General features: G+C 45.8%; 2 protein-coding genes across 15 annotated transcripts in view; both read left to right on the top strand.

Moving 5' to 3' along the window:
• huwe1 (HECT, UBA and WWE domain containing E3 ubiquitin protein ligase 1) overlaps positions 1-1,126 on the top strand; it is a 31,063-nt gene extending 29,937 nt beyond the window's left edge. For all 12 annotated transcript variants that reach the window (XM_061273161.1, XM_061273149.1, XM_061273154.1 and 9 more), the window contains 2 exons: positions 38-228; positions 307-1,126. In XM_061273161.1, the coding sequence (XP_061129145.1) occupies positions 38-228; positions 307-409 (294 nt within the window). In that variant the 3' untranslated portion in view covers positions 410-1,126. The remainder of the gene's footprint in view (positions 1-37; positions 229-306) is intronic.
• Positions 1,127-1,875: 749 nt separating this feature from the next.
• Positions 1,876-20,276, top strand: part of l1cama (L1 cell adhesion molecule, paralog a) — a 33,077-nt gene continuing 14,676 nt past the window's right edge. Inside the window, exons 1-2 of one of the 3 annotated variants that reach the window (XM_061270284.1) lie at positions 5,734-5,870; positions 12,304-12,406. The gene's annotated coding sequence lies outside the window, so the exon portion shown is untranslated. Of the gene's footprint in view, positions 2,047-5,719; positions 5,871-12,303; positions 12,407-20,276 lie in introns of those variants that run through there. The other 2 variants (XM_061270293.1, XM_061270275.1) reach the window with 2 other exon arrangements.

Genomic DNA, 20,276 nt, shown 5'->3' with positions numbered 1-20,276 from the left:
AGGTGTGAGAACTCGCTTGTTTGCGTTTTGCCCAAAGATCCAGTGGTTCTGGAGGGCCCTGCGTTCCTTCGACCAAGCGGACCGAGCCAAGTTCTTACAATTCGTCACCGGCACCTCCAAAGTTCCCCTTCAGGGTTTCGCCGCTCTTGAGGGCATGAACGGCATCCAGAAGTTCCAAATCCACCGTGACGACCGCTCCACCGACCGCCTGCCCTCCGCTCACACTTGGTAAACAAACATGTTGCGTGTGACAAATGAACCCATCTGCCGCCTCCAGAAATGACACCGTGTGTTCTTTGCGTGTAGTTTCAACCAGCTGGACCTCCCTGCCTACGAGAGTTACGAGAAGCTGAGACACATGCTGCTGCTGGCCATCCAGGAGTGCTCTGAGGGATTCGGGCTGGCTTAATCAATGAGACTCTTGCAGACGCACACACACACACACACACACACACACACACACACACACATGCGCACACACTTGAATTAGAGCTTGACGACCCCACCTAGTTAAATTTCTGTAACAGCGCCTGCATAGATGATACTGGATGACTTGTTTAATGGTGCAGAGTTTCTGGTTTCCAGTCCATACACGACAGATCAAAACCACATGGAGAACCTGGCGTGTAAAAGACACGCACGACACACGCGCGCTTGTCAGCCCCTCCCCATTTAAATGGAAAGGGCAAATGCAAAGGCGACTGGACTTATATAAGAGACATTTTCGTCATCTAGGTTGATTTTTCTCTGTACAAAAGGTTTGGGAGTTTATTGTTTCAACTTTTTTTGTTCCTCTGGCTGTGTAAAAAGAAAAAAAGAATGTGTGAACAGGATGGTTATAAAACCTTTGCGTTGGTGGTTTCTTGTTGCAAATTTTTGATCACAAGCCTTGACTTTGTTCGTTTGTTTTGTTTTGGGCTGAACAACTTGAGAAGTTCACAAAAATGCACTTTTCAAAAACATTTTGTGGCATTTTTAAGGAAGAATGGTACACTTGAAGCCAAAACCTGAAGGAGATTAAAAAAACAAACAAAAAAAAATTTTAGAGTATTTTTGACTATTAAATTGCTGACAGCCTTGAGCCTTTGAATCCGATTGGAATAACATGAATAAATGCATAAAATTGCGTCTTGTCTTTTTAAATGATTTAACTTTAACCTTAGAAATGACCAAATCCAGAAAGATGCCAGATTTATATTTAAAGTAAATCCTACCCAATAACAACACCGCCAGAAACGTTGCCTCGCGTTCCTTTCCTCTAAACGGCCTTGCTCAGGAACTTGTACACCTGTGTCCATAGGCTTCGGTGCTTGAAAGTGGCCAATGAAGGCAAGTTTGTTTGGTCATTTCTTCATTTCAATTCCAGCAATTTGACTACTTTAGCGTGACCAAAAAATGGCTTCCTTAAATGTTTTAGGATGACTTGTCCTAAAACGTATATATTGTGTATAATAAATATTTAGCATCTGCCCTGCTTCTAGTATTGAAGATTGAAAGAGACAAAATGGACACCAATAAATATACTAGTAAAATGTCATTGTTTCATTGTATAATTAAATCTGGGTTAAGGTCTTAAAAACCCGTAAAATTTCGAAACGTGTGACGTCATTTATGGGGCGCGGCCGAGCAGTAGGCAAAAGGATGCAACGTGCATCCTCGAAAAAGCAAATTAGTAGGAGTTGACGCGAAAAATTCTCTTTTGAGTGAATATATGAAGGAATTCGGGCCCCACGACAGTAAATGTTGATTTCTAAAGTTGCTCTATAGCCACCCACCCCTCCGCCAATTGTCAGGACCGCCCACCGTACGGTGGCGGCCCATTTAGGTTGAATCAGGTGTTCACGCGGCGGAAGTGTTTTTTTTCTCGAACTGTCAAGAGGAAGATCCTACTTTTTACTGCACGGACGGACGGATGATCCATTTGGAACAATTTGGAATCCACGAATCGAACATGCGAGAATTATCAATTCTGTTTTTAATAGCAAGTAAAACAAGCAGCCTTTGGGATGGACGAACGTTGTGGAGATAAGCGGTGCATCAGGCAAGGTAAAGACTTCCTCGCGTTCAACTTCTGTGGTGACAAAAAAATGCTGCCTTCACGAGCTTTTCTTCCAAAGATTAACTGAAGGCTGATAAATCATTAAAAACCTAGAACTACGTCTTGAACGGACATGATTCAAGATTTACAAAATAATGACTTGAGCGATGACTTAATTTTGTCAGATTAATTTTTTTATTTTATCATTGCAGAGAAGGTTACAGAGTCCTACTATGGTATCTTTTATTATGGTTCCTAATTTGCATATTTTGTGTACTGTTGTGTGTTCACGTGACTTGAGCATGCACGGTAACATATACGGTGGTCAATTGTGACAACTGTCTCGCATAGTATTTTATTTTAACTTGCAACATGACACAAAGGTAATCCACTACAACGGCCAAATATTTCTAAGGTGCCAACTTTGCCGATTCTCTTTGAAATGAAAGCATTCTTGCTCTCTGGCACGCTGAGCTGTCATTCAAGTCAGCCAAGCGCACGGCAAGGAAACTTAATCAGTCATTTGCCTTCAATTAGCGAGTCATTAAAGGTTGACCTTGCGCTCTCACAACTTCAATGCCGCAGACGAGCGGACTGATAGACGCACGGATGACCTATTTTAACCAAAAATCTGAAGGGCTGATTAAATGGACTACAAAGAATCAATCCGTTTGGACATGCATGTGTGACTCCTGGTGAGTGCACATTGCCCACTTGGGGGCAGTATAACACAGCCACGTTGATATACATGGAAATGGTCGCAACTGTCCAGTCGGATGCAGGAATATTTCTCGTTACTTTTTTGCAGGCGATCGACAATGTGTTGCCTTACTCTGTCTACATGTGTTGCACCACAATTTTTGTTCGGTTATCGGTTTCTTAGAGAAGGGTTCTAACACCATGAAGAATGCCAATGCTATATTTTTTGTACGTTTTTTTGTTGTTGTTCACTCTGCCAAGTTGTGCTTTGTGAAATAAGTTGCATTCAGCTTTGCCAACATCCATTGTTCCATCTAGTTTCTGGCGTTTTGATCATTTTAATTTTGTGGAAAGGTTGACGAAGCTCGCCTAATTAGAAGTGGTGCTCAAATGGAGCCGTTGGATGGCAGCCAGCATGCGCTCGGATACTTGGCGCAAGCGTGTCCTTTCCTGTGAGTCCGTCTATTGCCATATCAATATTTTGTCTCCAGCACGAGCGTATCCACCTTTTGCACGAGCAGCCTCTTGTCTATTTCTGTTCTTGTCGCTCCCGAGTCTCCCCATCCGCAGTGCAGCCGGCCATTTACGCGATTGCCTCCCCTCCCTCCTGCTTTTAAGGTGATGAAAATGTCTCCACCCGCCCACCTTCTGCTGACTCGGTTGGATTTCCCTTCTTGGTTGAAGCCGCTCATTGGATGCGCGCTTTTGCGTCTCCCTCTCGTCCACGCAGGAAGCTCGAAGGCAGAAGACGAGCAGAGAGCTTTGCTAAAAGCTTTCCAGCCAAGAGGGCGCAAAATGTCTCTTCTCAAATCAGAATTTGCAAATATTTTCCCTCCGTTGTTCTGGTTAGTGTTGTAACCTTTCTGCTCTTCTACCCATTCACCTTTTCAGCTCAAGCACAAAACACAACCGCCTCACCGCAAAAAATGAATTTGTCCATTTCTGGCGCTGTTAATTGAGGGCAACTGCGGCATGCACACCAATGTCGTCCTTTAGTTTGCACTTGGTGTTACTGTTGTGGTTTTGACCCAGATTGGTTGACCTCAAGCAGGGTTGTTGGTTGGGCTTGTCACCTCTTTAAGCCCAGCGCCATTCATCATTCTTCCCCTGTGAAGGTCTCTCGCACTGTGCAGCTTTGGTCTGCTTTTTGCCGGCAGCAGATGGGCGCACCGCTTGGCGGTTCGCAAGCGGAAGGAGTTGACTGTGCGCTATGTTGCCATGCTGTTTCTTCCGCTGCTCTTTGTCTTCTTGGAACTGGGCTTTCACTTTCCAACCTTTTAAGTACTCAGAACTCTTCAGCCTTCTTAATAATGGCATTTAAGTAGAACGGCATTACTCACAGCCTTATTTATATACCGTATTTTCCGGACTATAAGGTGCACCGGACTATAAGGCGCACCCTCAATGAATGGCCCATTTTAAAACTTTGTCCATATATAAGGCGCACCGGACTATAAGGCGCACCATTAATGCAATCACAATTTAATAACTTGAAATGATGAAAACAATAACAATATATCAATAATGTTAATATCACACAACACACAAAATAAACATGTAAAGCTTACTTTAATAAGTACAAAACAGTCAGATAGATCGGTAAAGTTAAAAAGGTAAAGTTCCATCCATCCATCATTCTCTATTTGGTCCATATATAAGGCGCACCGGACTATAAGGCGCACTGTCGGCTTTTGAGAAAATTTGAGGTTTTTAGCTGCGCCTTATAGTCCAGAAAATACGGTATTCATTTGTTATAGTTATCCTTACAATGTTGATGTTGGATAACATTCAAATTGCTGCAATGTAGTCATGACTACAAAGATGCATCTTTGAGGCACATGAATGCATTAGATAGCATTTTGAATAAGTATAGAATTAAAATATAGGAATGTTTCAATTTGGGTTGTTTGACTCATGTACGTATTCTTTGTCTTGGGCGAAGCATGAACAGCTTGTTCCATGTTTAATTTTTTATGTTCTCTTGAAGTGTAAGACATCATCATCATCAGTAGTTCATTTGCAGTCGCAGGAAAACGCAGAGGTCCAATCAGGAGATCTTGATTGTCTCATTTCCCGTGGTTGCCGGGCGACATTTATCAATGTATCACCCTTGGAAGGGGCCGTCATGAGACCCAGAAATCGGCTCATCTCGCGCAGATAAGAGGTGGCGTATTATGCCTCTCACATTTTAATTCAGTGTCATTGCATGACGTTCCTTGCCAGACGTTTCTTTAACCCTTAAATGCATAAGTGGGTGAGTTTTTATTTTATTTTTTTTAAAATATCTTCATAATAAAAAGTTATGTTTCATATTCCAGGAATTCCTAAAAAAACATGTTTGTAACATAATGGCATTTAAAATTCTACCTTTTATACATTTTAAGAAATTCTAGTTTGTGTATTACGACCCCAAACTTCCATAAGTGGGGCAAAAAGACATTTTCTATGGAATCCAATGGAAATCTAATATCATGGAAATGAATGACTCTCTACCAAAAAGACAATAGCATTAAAAACACGTTGATTCTAATATGGCTCATTTTTGACCCACTTATGGAAGAGTGAAGGGTACACTCACTTGTGCATCCGAGAGTTAATGCTTAGATAATAAACCAAAAGCCACAGAGGAGGACTGGAAGAGCTTCAATGTGGAAACTGCTAACTTTTTTTGGACGGCCTGATATATTAGCTGGTGCACAGGAGGAGATTCTCGGCAGTGTGCTAATTTTTCAGCATGTGTTACTTTGATGGATGCGAGCGCAAGAAGAAGAGCAGCTGGATGTGAGGATGAGGAGGGGACGAGAGGACGGACATTACAATAGAGGAGAAAACCAGGGATCCACACGACGGAGCGAGGAGGGGAGCCGAGGCGGAGGCTCAGACGGAAGGGTGATGTCACCTCCGAGAAGCAGCCAATGAGGGGGAGGAAGGGAGGGAGGGAGGGAGGCTGGGAGCGAGCAAGCGCGGCTAGAGGGAGGAGGGTGTGTTTTTCGATCACTGCAGCATCAGCACAGTACCAAAGTGCGCAGACGGCACCACACCACACCAGGCTAGAGCAGACCGGACCAGACCAGGCCAAGCGGCAACAGAGCCGCTTGAGGACTCGACGGAGGAAAGAAACATCGTTGCGAAGGTAAGAGCAGCTTTGGTGTGTCCAGACACTTTGGAGGTTGGAAAAAAAAAAAAAGAGGACGTCTGATGGGTTGCCTCATGAGGCTGCAGAGGTGCCATCACACCTTTAGCGACTTGCGGATATTTCACAATTCATTGTCTGCTCTGGAGGAAAGAAGTCTTCATTTTGAATGACGTTATCGTGGAGCTGTCATGTCAGCACAATTGTCAACATGGCTTCGCATCCATACCGTGATGATGGTGATGATGGCGATATGCATATGATTGGTGTGACGATCACCTGTGGCAGCTGTAGACATACAGCTGTCCATCTGCTTCGCAAGTGTGATTTCTTTTCTGTCGCGGCCGCATGCAACAGGGTCTCACCTGACATTCTTCATGCTGCCATTTTGCATCGGAGCATATTTTGCAAAAAGTGAGCTTTCATAAAGGTGCATTTTGCCTACGCTTTGAACATCCGGGCCCTTGCGGGCAAATGCCATTTTTCTGCCTTTGCCTTTAAAATCAATGCCCATTTTCTGCCTTCTTTCCCCTCCCCCAGCTAATAGCCGAGCGGCCCGTTGATACGTGCGAGCCGTCGTTGCAACAGGCTGCAACAGTTTTAATTCAGATGATGCGTTACGCTGACTAGCGTTCCTCTGGGAACGACACATACTGAGCTCCGGCGGGAAGAAAGTGACCCGAGGTTCAAATCAGAGCCCCCGACATAGAGGCAGGCGCCGGGGAAAGAGAGAGATGACAGGATGTGAAAATTAGGGTGGGGCAGCCAGCTGGAGGTGTGCGTGCACGTGTCTGCGTGTGTGTGCGCGTTGGTGTGTACGTGCGTGTGTGCATGCAAATTAAGCACTCACCTGGCCTCCTTCTGCTGTTGCCATTTTCTGCATCCTCACTTAGGCAGATGCAAGCCGCCCCAATTCTATTGACGAATTAAAAGCTTATTCCTAAAAATATAGCTTTGTCTATAATTGTCAAACCAAACATCAAATTCAATGACTTACAAGTTATGTATTTGGAATAACCACAAAGCAGGAACGTCAGTTAGCTTCATGCTACCAAATATTGCAAAACGTAGTCGACGGGCTAATGAATAGCATTGATGTTATAGAGCACAATTCGCCTGAGCAGCAGAAAGTATCATACTTGCCGGCGTATATTCTTTATCCTCCGTGATAAACATCGAATTCCTACTGCAGCTGACTGAGGCATTGACAGTCTCCTCCGTCTCAATTGTTAGCTAATTATCTGTATCGTACTGCCCTCTAGTGGCCGAGACGTGCATAGCAGAAGGAGCTTTGTAAGGAGTTTGTCATCCAGTTTCATTTTTGTTCTGTTCTCACTATGTTTTTTAATCATGAAACAAACAGATGCACATCTGTTTACCAACGAAGCCAGTTTGCAGCATTGCACAATAAATAATAAAAAAAAAAGATGCATCATCATCCATTATTAAAGAATTGTGCAAAACCACTAGATTACACAACTAGGTTACATTCTTTCCTAAAAAAATAATTGTGAACAAAGCCTAAAACAAAGAGAATCACATTGTTTTATTTGGATGGCAAAAGCAACTTTTGTTGATGGAGTGCTAATGTCAAGCAGAGGCTGGCGCCCATCCAAACGTTTTCGCTCTTCCAGTAAGTGTGTAGGAGGAAGGAACACTTTGCTTTCACCTGTTTCAGCCTCGGGACGCTTTCTCCTCCACCACAACTGCATGGGCGGATTTCCACTGCGCAAACAAAAGTGCTGACCACAAAATCATTAAACCGTCACGCCGTAGTTCCATGCAAAACCTGTTTTTTTAATTCCATGTCCCTGTTTTGAATACAAAATGCGTCTCATAAAAAAACAAAGGCTAGCTGACATGATTTGCCAGTGGGGCCAAATGATGAAGTCAAAGTGGGCGGGCAGGTCACCCGAACCTGACAACGTGTCGCTAGTATGGAATATTGACTCCATAGTGAAGCAAAATTGAGCTGATGAAATATACAAAAGACATTTTGTTTTTAGCATGAGCTAATGCAGTGCTTCTCAAATAGTGGGGCGCGCCCCCCTTGGGGGGCGTGGTGCTATTCCTGGGGGGGCGCGTGTGACCCTGGGGAACAGGCTTTTTTTTTGGCAGTACTAGAATAAAGTGTAATTGCGCGTTTACTACAGCAGGGGGCAGTGGCGCTCTCATTGTTACTTCTGTCACGTTTGCGACAGTGCAACATTTTACGACTTACAAGACAAGTTAGGATAGTCACGGTGGGGAGGGGGGGCGCGAATAGTTTTCTTCTTGCTAGGGGGGGGCGTAACAGAAAATAATTGAGAAGCACTGGGTTAAATAAAGGTTAACCTAAAAAAAAAAAAAAAAAAAAAAAAAGTGAACCCTGAACTTTGAACCCGCGGTGACCCCGCGGTGACCCCGCGGTGACCCCGTGGTGACCCCTGGGTGACCCCTGGGTGACCTTTGAACCCTAAACTTTCAACTCTAGTTAAAAATCGAAAATGTGCACATGACCCCGTGAACTTTGAACCGACCTTTGACCCCTGGGTGAACTTTGAACCGTAAACTTTGACCTTTGACCCCTAGCTAATTACGTTTTTTTTTTTTTTTTTTTAAACCGGCATAGCAGAACGATCCATGGTCTTCAGATGCCGCGCTGTCGCCATCTCCTGGTCAGTTAGTGAAATGCTTTTGCTGATGTTTTTTTTTTCTCTCAATTAAAACAAATCAATTAGCCAGTTGGTTTTCTTTATTTAATATCTATTATCAGACAAAACCAAATTGTGAATCAGTCACCTAGGCTATAGCAGAACAAACAATCCATGGTCTTCAGATGCCACGCTGTCGCCATCTCCTGGTCAGCTAGTGAAATGCTTTTGCAGTTTTTTTTTCCTCTCAAAACAAATCAATCAGCCAGTTGGTTTTCTTTATTTAATCTCTGATATCAGACAAAACCAAATTGTGAATCAGTCACCTAGGCCAGTGCTTCTCAAATAGTGGGGCGCGCCCCCCTTGGGGGGCGTGGTGCTATTCCTGGGGGGGCGCGTGTGACCCTGGGGAACAGGCTTTTTTTTTGGCAGTACTAGAATAAAGTGTAATTGCGCGTTTACTACAGCAGGGGGCAGTGGCGCTCTCATTGTTACTTCTGTCACGTTTGCGACAGTGCAACATTTTACGACTTACAAGACAAGTTAGGATAGTCACGGTGGGGAGGGGGGGCGCGAATAGTTTTCTTCTTGCTAGGGGGGGGCGTAACAGAAAATAATTGAGAAGCACTGAGCTAATGCAACACCATGCAAAGTGACTTGGGAGCTTTTGAGCCGAAAGCTCACTTCCTAACTACCCACTTGGATTATTTTTACTTTGCCGTTCGATTTGAATGGAAGAGTGGGTAAATTGTTTTCGACCCGCTGCCATAAAGCCTCACTAAATCCTAATTGAGTTCATGGCAGGGGGCCCGCATGCTTGGCACCCTTTCAATTCACGACACAGACCTTCAACAGCAGCACAATTTGCTCTTACGTCCCTCCTGCATGGGCTGACTCACTAATAAGCCGTGCCTTCGCCTTGAAAGCTGAGACAGGCCGGCCGAGAGTTAAGCTGCAGCAGAAACGACCCTTCAACCGGCACGCCCTCTCATTATCGTCTTTGTGACACCTTCAGCGGGCCGGCAGCTCGCACCCCTCCCAAAATGGCTGCACGTGGAGACGGGGGGGCTGTCAAGTGGGGTCAGGGTTTGCTTTGACATCCTTTCAGGGGCGGCTTGGTAGGAGAATACATTGCGGTGATTTAGGAAGGTCGAGGTCCGGTGGATTGACAGGGCGGCCGCCTCTCGAACATTATATACGAGGTCTGAGGAGGAGGGAAGGAAGCCTGCAAATGAGGAAAATTGAATTGACAGTGAGCGGAGGCAAGCGCAGCTCAAGATGGAAAGGATTGATTGAAAAGTGAGTGCTCGGATGACAGCGTGATGAAAGCTATTCTGGAGAGGATGGAGTGCAGCTCGACAGTCCGGCCATAACTCGCAACCGTCTTCGTCCACCAACCACCCTCTTGCTTCAACCGTGTACTGTCAAACTAGACATAAATAAAAAAAAATAACATGTGTATTAAAAAAAAAAAAAAGAAGTCACTCAATGCCATCAAACAATACGGCGTCTCTTTTAAGCTACACAAATGATGGAGCAACTCATGTAGACAGACAATGAAACAACTCAAAGGAATATATAGTCTTTATCCTCTGCTAAACGAACATCGCTACAGCTTACCGAGGAGTTGTGACCATCTCATTCTACTCCATCTATAGCTGTATCTTTGTCTTAAAATAAAATGTCCAAGGATACCTTAGGGAGCTGTGCAGAAAAAAATCATTTGTTTACATTCGGTTTAATACTATTTTCCTTATTAAAAAAAACGCCTCACCAAAAATGTTGGTTTTTTTTTAATTTGAGGGGAAGCTGGAACAGATTACAAGACAAGCATCAGATATGGGAATGAATTGAATTTGTATTATCTCATGAGCAGGAAAGGTAGTAAAGCCCATGGGTGGCCAATCTTGCCACTTCAAATTGCAATGCTCGCAGCAAATATTTCTTCAGCCCGGGTGGCAATTTAATTACGACAAAGGCAATAATCAGAGAAGTAAATTGGATCTGAGGAAGGCTTATTGCCTTGATTATTTTTTTTTTTTTTTTTAGGTGAGCCAGCAATAAAAATGGGCTTCAGACCTTCAGCCCGCACTGGATCTGAATTATCATTATTTTTTGTAACTTCATCCTGAAATAGCAAACATTTTTTTTACCCTTTCGTTACTTTTCAATGAAACCCGGCAAAATAACACAAAAAAGTGCAAGAAGTAAAACACCAAATAAAAAAGTCGAAGTCGTAATAGTTACCAAAAATCATAACTTTGAAAAAGAGATATCCCTTTTGGCACAACATTGTGTAGAGAATTGAACTTAAAAGGAAAACAATCAAATGCGTGTAATTTGGACATTCAACAGAAAAAAAAAGCCTGGCCATGAAGGACCTTACTTTGCAGGCCTGTTTTATTTTTGCCTCTGTGACAAAAGTCTCTTTATGCGAGCGGCCGAAAATCCCCTGTGGGAGTCTTCATCTGCAGCAGTACGATGAAAGACTCCTTCTTGCCTGCGTCCCTCGGCCAAATGCTACACTAAATTGACCTTCTGTTCGCCGAGTTTCCTCGGTAATCGTCTCCGGATGTCAAACGGCCTTTGGTCACTTTAGCACGTACCAGCAATTGCCCTCCTTTAGTCTGAAGGAACAATTAGCAACAAAACCCCCACAGCGCTATATGTTCGTATTATACTGCCCCCAGGTGGCCACAGCGGGAGCAGCACAATCTCCATTGAATTGAAGCAAAAAACAAAGAACTGGTTTCATTCTCCCATTCGTTTTAATAGGGACATTTATTTGGGATACATTGTAGTTGGGTTTAAGATTTTTTTTAGAAAAATATTTATAAATAAACTTGACTTTTTAATGGTTCTAAAAACAGTCTCTGTATTGGGTATGGCTCATAAAGAGCCAACTGACATCGCTGTTCTTGTGGGTTTTATGGTAATGGATCAAGTTAGTTTTAATTTGATAAAAAGAAAAAAATAGTCTGAACCCTAAAGGGATGGGGGGTTGCTTGAGGAACAATGTGCTCCTTGTGATCACCCGGGCCCCTCCGGCCCAAAATTTAAAATGTCAGAACCGGACGGTGGCACTGACTGAACTCAACTGACTTGCCAACCACATCACATGGTGTCGCTAGCTTGCCTTGAAAAATGTTTCCTTAGCTCGACGCTGATAAACAAAGCATGACTGAATGGTTTGCATGGATGACGTCGTCTCCCTCCTTCATAGCGATGCATGGTTTCAAGAAATGAGCTGAATTGGCGTCCTGGAGTACGCGTTCTGCATCATCCATTCATTAGGCTTGGATTAGCGCCAGTAGGAGGGGGATCAGGCTTTGAGTGCCTTGTAATCCCCATACACGGGCCTAATTTAATCTCACCGCCCATGCCGCCGTGGAGTTACACACCACCGCGTGGCGGCTGCTCCCACATCGGAGGCAACCCTACCAAAAAAAAAAAAGTCAAGATGCGAAGAAACGTCAGGGAGAGGATGAAGTGCCTGGGGAAAAGATTAGCGCAAATTTGTTGATATGATTTGATGTCACGCGTACGCTTAATGAAATCTGACACAAAAGCTGTATCAAAGGCGATTAGGCTCCGTTTTGATTGGCGCTCCCTGACATGTAGCTGGCCTACAAAGTGAGCTGCTCACCAAAGAGATGTGAGCAGAAAAATTCTGGGCTCAATTCCGCCACATCTGTCTGCTGGCATTGCCTGGGAAGAATTTGCCCGTCCCTCAAGGCATCTCCTTCGGGGGATCGCATTTGTTTGGCATTAAGTTAAACGGGCTAATGTGGTGCTTTCAGGCTGTCATCCTCCTCGTTTGACTCCACGTGGAGGCCCGGCCCAGCCCAGCCCAGGTTGAGCTGAATCATTTCCAATCCAGACGCACTGCCGGCGCTCTGTAAGGTGATGCTCGCTAATCATTTGATCTGTGCTGAGAAGAAGACTGATTGACGCTGCAGGCGGGGAAGGGCGGGGTGGGGCCGGCTGAGGCTCCCTGTTAATACGAGCAAAAGATGAAAGGTGGTGTCCCCTAGAGGAAACGGTGGATCAACAAGAAGGTGAAAGATTTATTCAGGCGCACATGTTGGGTGGGGCGATGGGGGAGGCCAGACAAAGAGGAGCGCAGTGAAAAGGTGGCATTTGTGAGGGCTTGACACTTGTTTGGGGTGTGGCGTGCACCATTCAGTCAGCTTGACATTTTGACAGCAAGCTGCTCAAAAGCAAAATGGACGCCGTTCAACCCTGAGGCTTTTCCTTAGGGCCACTTCCGGATTCATATCGCCGGGTGATTTTGGATTGACTGTTCAGGAGTTCTGTTCACACCTAAAAGCTCTTCTTGCTTTCATCAGTATTGTTTTCAAATCTTTTTGTGATCGTATGCAAATGCAAAGATTATAAAAAAAAGTCGTGGAGCCAAAGTCAATCCAGTATTTTGATAGAATTGAAATTGCCCCAGTCTTGACCTGCCCATGCATGCATAGTGACGCTGCAGACAGTCTTGTGTTTTATTTCCTCAAGTGACCATCTGGCCTCAGGAAAAGGTCAACGTTGGCTCCCTCGTGGCCTTCACCGTATTTCCCGGATTGTGAGTACACTGGTTGCGACGTCTGCATCTCGGAAGGGAGGGAGGGAGGTCACGCCCGCCGAGCTCTGGAGTCAACACTGACTTTCTTGTTATTATGTTCTGTCAGTCCCTTTTGGTTAGTGGTCATCCCGAGCATAGAAGCTGCTCATTCTGTTTCGTCTTGGCTGGAAATTGCCGCACGTTCGGGAAAAGGTCATAGCCTCCATTTCTGAGCCACGGCGGAGGAGGATTTGCCGAGACGGACGGGGCTCTGCGTGCGCGCCTCAGATAACACTGCCGCCTTTCATGGCTTCCTCCTTGCCTGGATCTCAGCTGCCCACTCTATTGGTGATAATTGGATTGATTTGGCGAGCAAAAATGGCTTCCCGATGATAACAGATGCCATGGGAGTTAGGAAACCACTTAGGGGCTGCGCATTCCCCTGCATAGTTTCTCCTGCTTGCAAGATGGAAGTCGACAAGGAGGAACGTGACCCCGAAGCTTCAGTTGGAAGAAATGACGTTTCACACTGCTTTGAGTGCAAGGCGGGCAGCATAAAGAATCAAGGTGCAGGAGCGAACGAGAGATGTGGAAGGGGGAGGGGAGAGGAATATTCAGCAGCAGGAATCCAGAGGTTGTCATGGTGACAGCAGGCTGAGGCCAGGGATTGGAGGCAGCTTCATCTGATTGACACCCCGCCTCAAATGTCTGCACGCATGGCCTCACCTCAAGTCCAAGAAACTCCCAAGCGTCCAAATCATTTCATCCATCTCCAGCGCCGGCGTGTCATGCTTGCTCGCTTTTGTGTTTTGACAGCATGCAAAGCTCTCGCCAGCATGCAAATCGGCCTCCAACTGACTCCATTAGCCAAACATCTGCGCGCCGGCTCTTCGCTTTTACGGGAAGAAACGTTGACGTCGGCAGATGTTGAGCTTCTCTGGAAATTCTCTCAAACTGAAGGGAAAGCAACAATTGCTACTTTCCTTTTTGTGCCATCTCAGGGAGTGCGTGAAGAGGTTTGTTTTCAACAAGTAGCTCACTCTTGACGTGCAATTATGGACCTTGAGAGAATCTTCATGCTCTAAACCGGTCCAACAAACGTCCTTGGGAAGTTTTAAACTGAAAGTGCAGGAGAGAAAGGTCATTCTAAAACATCTGTGTCAAACTCGAGGCCCGGGGGCCAGATACGGCCCGCCACATCATTTTTATGTGGCCGGCAAAGACTTTGTGTCATGACTAAAATGACAGATTATCTTCACTTTTAAAAAGAGATATTGCTTGCAATTTTGATTACTATTCGTCTTTTTAAAATATTTGAATTTTTTTTACACGGTATATAATATAAGGCGTTAACAGGCTTAATGGAATGAAACCAAGCACAATGCGGCCCAGGATAAAATTAAGTTTGATGTTCCTGTTCTAAAACAAGTCTTCTTTGTTTTTGCACTCTCTTTGCACTCTCTGGGTGCTTGTTAGCAAAAAGGGCCTCGCGAGTTGCCTTGTCTGTGCAATATGAGAGTTTTCATTAGGTGAGCTGCACTTAAGGAGAACTGCTGCTTTTGCAGCTTTGGGCGAAATTAATGGGATTGCCGACAATCCAATTGGACTTGCTTCATCATTTAGCCAATGCAAATCAGCGCAAAAACCTTGTCTAGCCCTCGACGCCTGTGTGATGTCTAACTGGTGTGTTGTTTTTGTTGTTGCATTGGTTTCCCTCTTAGTTGCGCTCAGTGTTCCTTCCTTTGATGATTTGAACAGCACTTTGTTTATGCTGCATGCGCTTTCCCGCAACCATGACGGCGCTCTGTTTTCCTTCGGGGGCTTCCTTGTGTCCTCATCCAGCCTCCAAGTGTGTGTGTGTGGGGGGGCGGCGGCATTGTGGCGCTGGTCCATGCAAATGTGCTGAATGGAAATTGCGACCCGGCAGTTTATTTGCCTCAAGTGGTGCATGAGGTAAACATGACAAGTATTCCAAGATAAAAAAAAATCTGTGAAATGAGCCAAAACTTGTGTTCGTACTGTGAAAAAGAGTCAAAGTTGCCCTCACCTCATGTGTGCGTCTGTCTGTGTGTGTGTGTGTGTGTGTGTGCGTGCTCAATCAGCCTATCATGCATGTCTTTGAAATGTGTGAGGAAACCCATGCAGGCACAGGGAGAACCTGCAAACACAGGCAGGCCAGAGCTGGAATCAAACCCATAACCTCTGCCCTTTTATACGGACGTGTTAAATAGTCATTGTACTGCTTGTACGTAAAGCAAACAAAACACAATCATTCTTTTGAGTGACCCCAAAGACCCCAGATTGTCTCCTATAAGAGAGTCAGAAGGGGCGTTACCTGTTGGAGGTGGCAGATCGCGTTCACACTCCCCCTCCCCTTGTCAGGTTATTTGACGTGCCAATTTTCCCCATGGAGGCGGAGACATGTCCTTGCATGTCACATGAGCTGTCCTCCAGCGTTCGATGGGCTACTTAGCACACGGCTCCAGGGAGCCCTCCCTCCTCTTCCTGTCTGACGGAGTGCAAAAAGCACCTGCAGCCCCCCCCCCCCCATGTGTCGGCCTTCACAGCGTCACGTGCCTCGGCCCACGCCCATGCCATCACTGTCGTCCCTCAACAGAGCTTTCAAGAGCACCAGCTTCTTTACATCCTTCCTACATGACCGCAAACAAACCCGAACCCTTGGCGCCGTCTCGTGTGGATAATTGCAACGTTTAATGTTGCCCCGAGGGCATACATATTCAAATGAGACATTAGTTAAGTGGTGAGCGAGACGGAAGGCCAAGGCAGTACTTGACTGACACCACAGCAGAAGGTGACTCCTCCTCTTCATTTCCCAAAGCAGCGGCCGCCTTTTGATTTTCACGTTCCTGCTGCGAAGAACAACACGAGGATGTGCAACGTGAGGGGATGGGTGGGCGTGTTTGCGTGTGTCTCCCTCCTCGCCAGGACACCGAGGGTGTGTCAAGTTATTAGCTTTGCGCCACCGGCACATGATCTGAGTGGCGCTCCTGCTAATGCATGCAAATGAGCCACTGACCGCCAAAGTCAGGTCAGTGGCGAGGACGGAGTTCGTTACCATGACAACGGAGTGGACTTAGGGCGTTGCCGGTGACAATTAAAAGGTCCGTTTTGTGTCATTGCCTCCTTCTAACAACCCGTCAATCTGTTTTCCTGTCTGGGCTCGCAGATATAGCGCAGCTCTCTAACCATTGTGTCCTTGTTTATTGCGTGGAACTGCTGGAGAAGCCACCGTGGGACCAAAAAAAAATGAGGCCAAAATATAAATACATCGGCCGACAAGCGGGAGGCTTCTTCTTGCCTCGCAAAATATTGCATTGTGGATCATGCCTTGCCCTTGTTGAACCCATCCTTTTTTTTTTTTTTTTGCATAACTAACAAAACGGATGAACATGGCGCGGGAGCGGGCCGAGAGGCTGCAAAGACAGATCCGCGGCGGCACGAATGCGGATCTGGACTGATACACGCCAGCAACACAGCGCACGCACGGGGGCTTACATAAGCGTGACGGACACCCCCCCAGCTTGTCTGAGTCGATGATCCCATTACAGCATGGCTCTCGTTGCGGCACGCTTTTTACAACGATTTTTCTCCCGCTATGAATTTTCTATTGCTATCTTGCTTTTGTCTGAGCTGTTATTTTGTTGTTGGTTTTTCCAAAGCATCCCTCAGTCCCTCCACTTCGCCTTTATCTTCATGGATGTTTGAGTGCACTCCGTTCTCCTTGAATGATTCAGCTCCTCTTGTATTCTCCCACTCTCTCGTTAGGGGACAAACAGCGTCCAAATAAGTCACATCAGACAGAATCTTTTTGACTGTTGGAGACAAGTCTTCATTTTGGGAACGCTTTATTGGTGTTTGTTTGGATTAGTGTACAAACAGCATTTCTGATTAGTTTCAGCATCCATCAGTGGTGTTCCTTCTGCGTAGGCCTCCACTAGCATGTTCTCAAACGTGCGAGGTGTCGGCAGGTGGACGTGCGTGCGCATATGTAAGCGATAACGCAACCCTATTAATGTCCGTGTTTGAATTACTGATTTGAATGTACCACAGGGAAGAGGGGGTTGCACGGAGACGGTGTTGTCAAGGAAACCACAATACAGCCGGTGTAGGCGTTTGCCCTTGTGGCTGCTCCAACAACCTTGTTTTCTTTCTTCGGCACTGTATTTACCGGGAAGCCTCAGTGAAATGTGCCGATTTGGGTGGGGCCTCTAAAGTGAGACCCTCGAAAATGAATTCAAACATTGCACATGTTGAAAGATATTTGCCGTTAGCATATGTGCTAAGTCAGAACTATGAACTAGGTATTATATAGTATTCTCTCACTCACTGTTTCAGTTTTACAGATTTTTTGCGAGTAGCTAGCTAGCTACCTGGAAAGGCGTTAGGTAGCTAGCTAGCTCCTTGTTATCGTCGCAATGAGGAAAGCTCCTTTTATTTTTTTATTTTTTTTTACCAGTTCTCTCTGTGGTATATCGTTTATATTCACTTTACAGGGATTGTAATTGTGGCCAATTTGTTGTTCACATAGAGGGGGGGGGGCTAGCTCCTGTGCTAAAATGCTAATCGCAGTATTGATGAATGTCAAGCGCATGTAGCGTGTTTCTAGATAAGCGGCCGGGCCCATATGCCTTCTTCTTTCCAGCTGGTAAATTTCCATTAGGTGTTAATCGTGGATCATTAGCCTTGAAACGCAAGCTCGAAAGCACGAGGGAACCGTTGTACCGTAAGCCCGTTTTCCATTAAAGTTGCAGATATCAAATGAATCCGCTGCTTTGCCAATTGGCCTCGGCAGAGTGCTTCCCGAACAAGTTATTGAAATGACAGAGAGAAAGCAATTGGAAAAAAAAAAAAGCGGGACGAGAAGAAAATGGATCAAAAGCAGACAGAAAAATGGATCCTCATTGCTTCTGATGGCTTGCATGGCTGATGAAACACCTCCTGGGTTTATCATCTCCATGAAGTGCTAAAACAGCAGACACGGGTCGCCGCTGTTATTCCAAGTGATTTGTGTTTTTCTTTTTTTCCTGCCATCGCCTCTCACACTCGTCTCACTGCAACAGGCTCATGCATTACGTATGACACTGCCAGGGAGAGGGAAGGGGGGCCACGGTTGAGGGCAGAAAATGTCAGGTATGGATGAACCAACGCAGTCTGGAACCAAACCAAATGCACATGGGCCTGGGGGTACGGATGAATTATGAATTTGGGTGGATTTGGGGCAAATTGTGTCCGAGGAAGCGGATTGAGATGAATAATTCACCCGAACAGGGGCTGTGGATCAGACCCCCCACCGGGTTCACCTTGTTCCTCCTCCTCGCTTTTACGATCCATTGACCCTTTAAATCTCCGGCAGCGAGGCTCCGCAACACTCCATTTGTCGAGTGAGGAATTGCTTTGTTTACGAGTGAGTCAGCCGCTCTTTTACACGGCTGATCTCGACGGAAGGAACCTCGGGGAAGGAGATGAAGGCAGGGCAGGGTAGACATCTTTTTATTTGTCTCCGCTCTTCCGTTGCGGATCTTCACAGCTTGAGCTGATTAAAATGGAACAGGAGGCGAGACAGCACACAGGATTGCTTCGACACACTGGCTCAGGTCGGCCGCACGAGAAACGGTGAGCGGTGGTCGCTCATGATGACAAACCCGGAAGCCACGCCCAACAAAAGAAAAAAACGCTCCAAAAATTCCAACTTGACCACAAAGGAACCTGTTTAGAAAAACATTGTTGCGACAAAATAAAGTCATTATCCGTTTTAAGTATTGATGCTACGTTTAGTTAAATTCATATTTAATGAACGTAGGGATTACCTCCCTCAGGCGTGTTCTGTATGCATTTTTGAATAAACCATGCATCTGTGGGCTCGCCGGGACGGGTGGGGACACAAAGAGCCACACGACAAACTACTTTGCCAGATGTGACCAGACGAGATGTGGGCTTGTACTGTAGACGTCGTGACTGAATATGGCAACGTATTGCAAGGGGAAATCAATGTATGACTGAAGTCATGTGCATGTGACAAGCCGATTGTGTGCAACCACACCCTCAAATCTCATCTCGGCACTGGCGGATCCATAAAAGCCCCCTCCGATCATGATGATGACACTTTGACATTCCAACTGTGATAATAGCGTTTAAAAGCACTCAGGAACATGCTGATGGGTCATGACAACGGTTGCAGGCGTGACCTTTGAACCTGCTCAATGGATTGCGAGGTGAAATGAAGCAGATGCTGGGTGTCGCTCAGCATACTGCAGCAGTGTGTGTGTGTGTTGTGTGCGTGTCGTGTGTGTTCTTCTGCCTGACTGTATGGTGTCTATGTATTCTAAAAAAAATGTATGCTTACAATTTGTTTTTTTATCCCCGTGACATTTTTTGACTCCGGGCTAAAAATAATTCCATTTTGGATTTGGCTCAATGTGTGGATTTGTTTCAAGCCTATAATCATTGCCTACAATTTACTCTTTGAGGTTCCATTAATGCATTTTCTACAGCGCTTATCCTCATTGGGGTCACCAGCAAGCTACAGCCCAGTTTGGGTGAGAAGCGAGCACAGCCAATCACAAGCCTAACCTCTCCAGTGGCTGTATTTTAGTGTCTTCTTTATTTTTATTGCTCGGTGTCTTCAAGCTGCTGCGGGAATTGAACAAATGCTGATTGGACGCTTTTGCAATTTCACATGTATGAGCGGATGGATGCCCTTTGTCGTCCCTCCTCCACTTTTACACTTAAATATCCCGCACTCCTCTCGCCACTCGAGCGGCTCATTGTATCTTAATGCTACCCGTCTCATTGAGTCCTCATCTCTCCTTTGGTGGTCCATTTCACCTCATTTGTGTCCACCGATGTTGACAATTCAAGCAACCCCGCCTCCTCCTCCCGCCTTTATGCTTTGCGCTCCGCTGCGTGACACTAAAATCTTCACACTGACGAACTGTAATTATCTTGCATCCTCCAGTCCTCTCCCTCATTTTCCATCTCTCTCCTAAACGACCTTCCCCCACGCTAGTCAACGTGCCAACGTGCGGCAGCGCCAGGAACTCCGACGGCGCCGTCTGCCAAATCAGCGTCCTTATCACACGCTTCTTTTGTCTCTTTTCTTTTCAAGCGTGTGCTTAACAGCTCTTTGCGTGTGATACGGGGTGGTGCAAACAATCAGCGGGAAGGGGGGGGGTCTGTGGAGATACGACC

This window comes from Syngnathus typhle, linkage group LG2 (genome assembly GCF_033458585.1).
Source record: "Syngnathus typhle isolate RoL2023-S1 ecotype Sweden linkage group LG2, RoL_Styp_1.0, whole genome shotgun sequence".
Classification (NCBI taxonomy): Eukaryota; Metazoa; Chordata; class Actinopteri; order Syngnathiformes; family Syngnathidae; genus Syngnathus; species Syngnathus typhle.
This window is presented reverse-complemented; position numbering and strand designations above follow the sequence as displayed.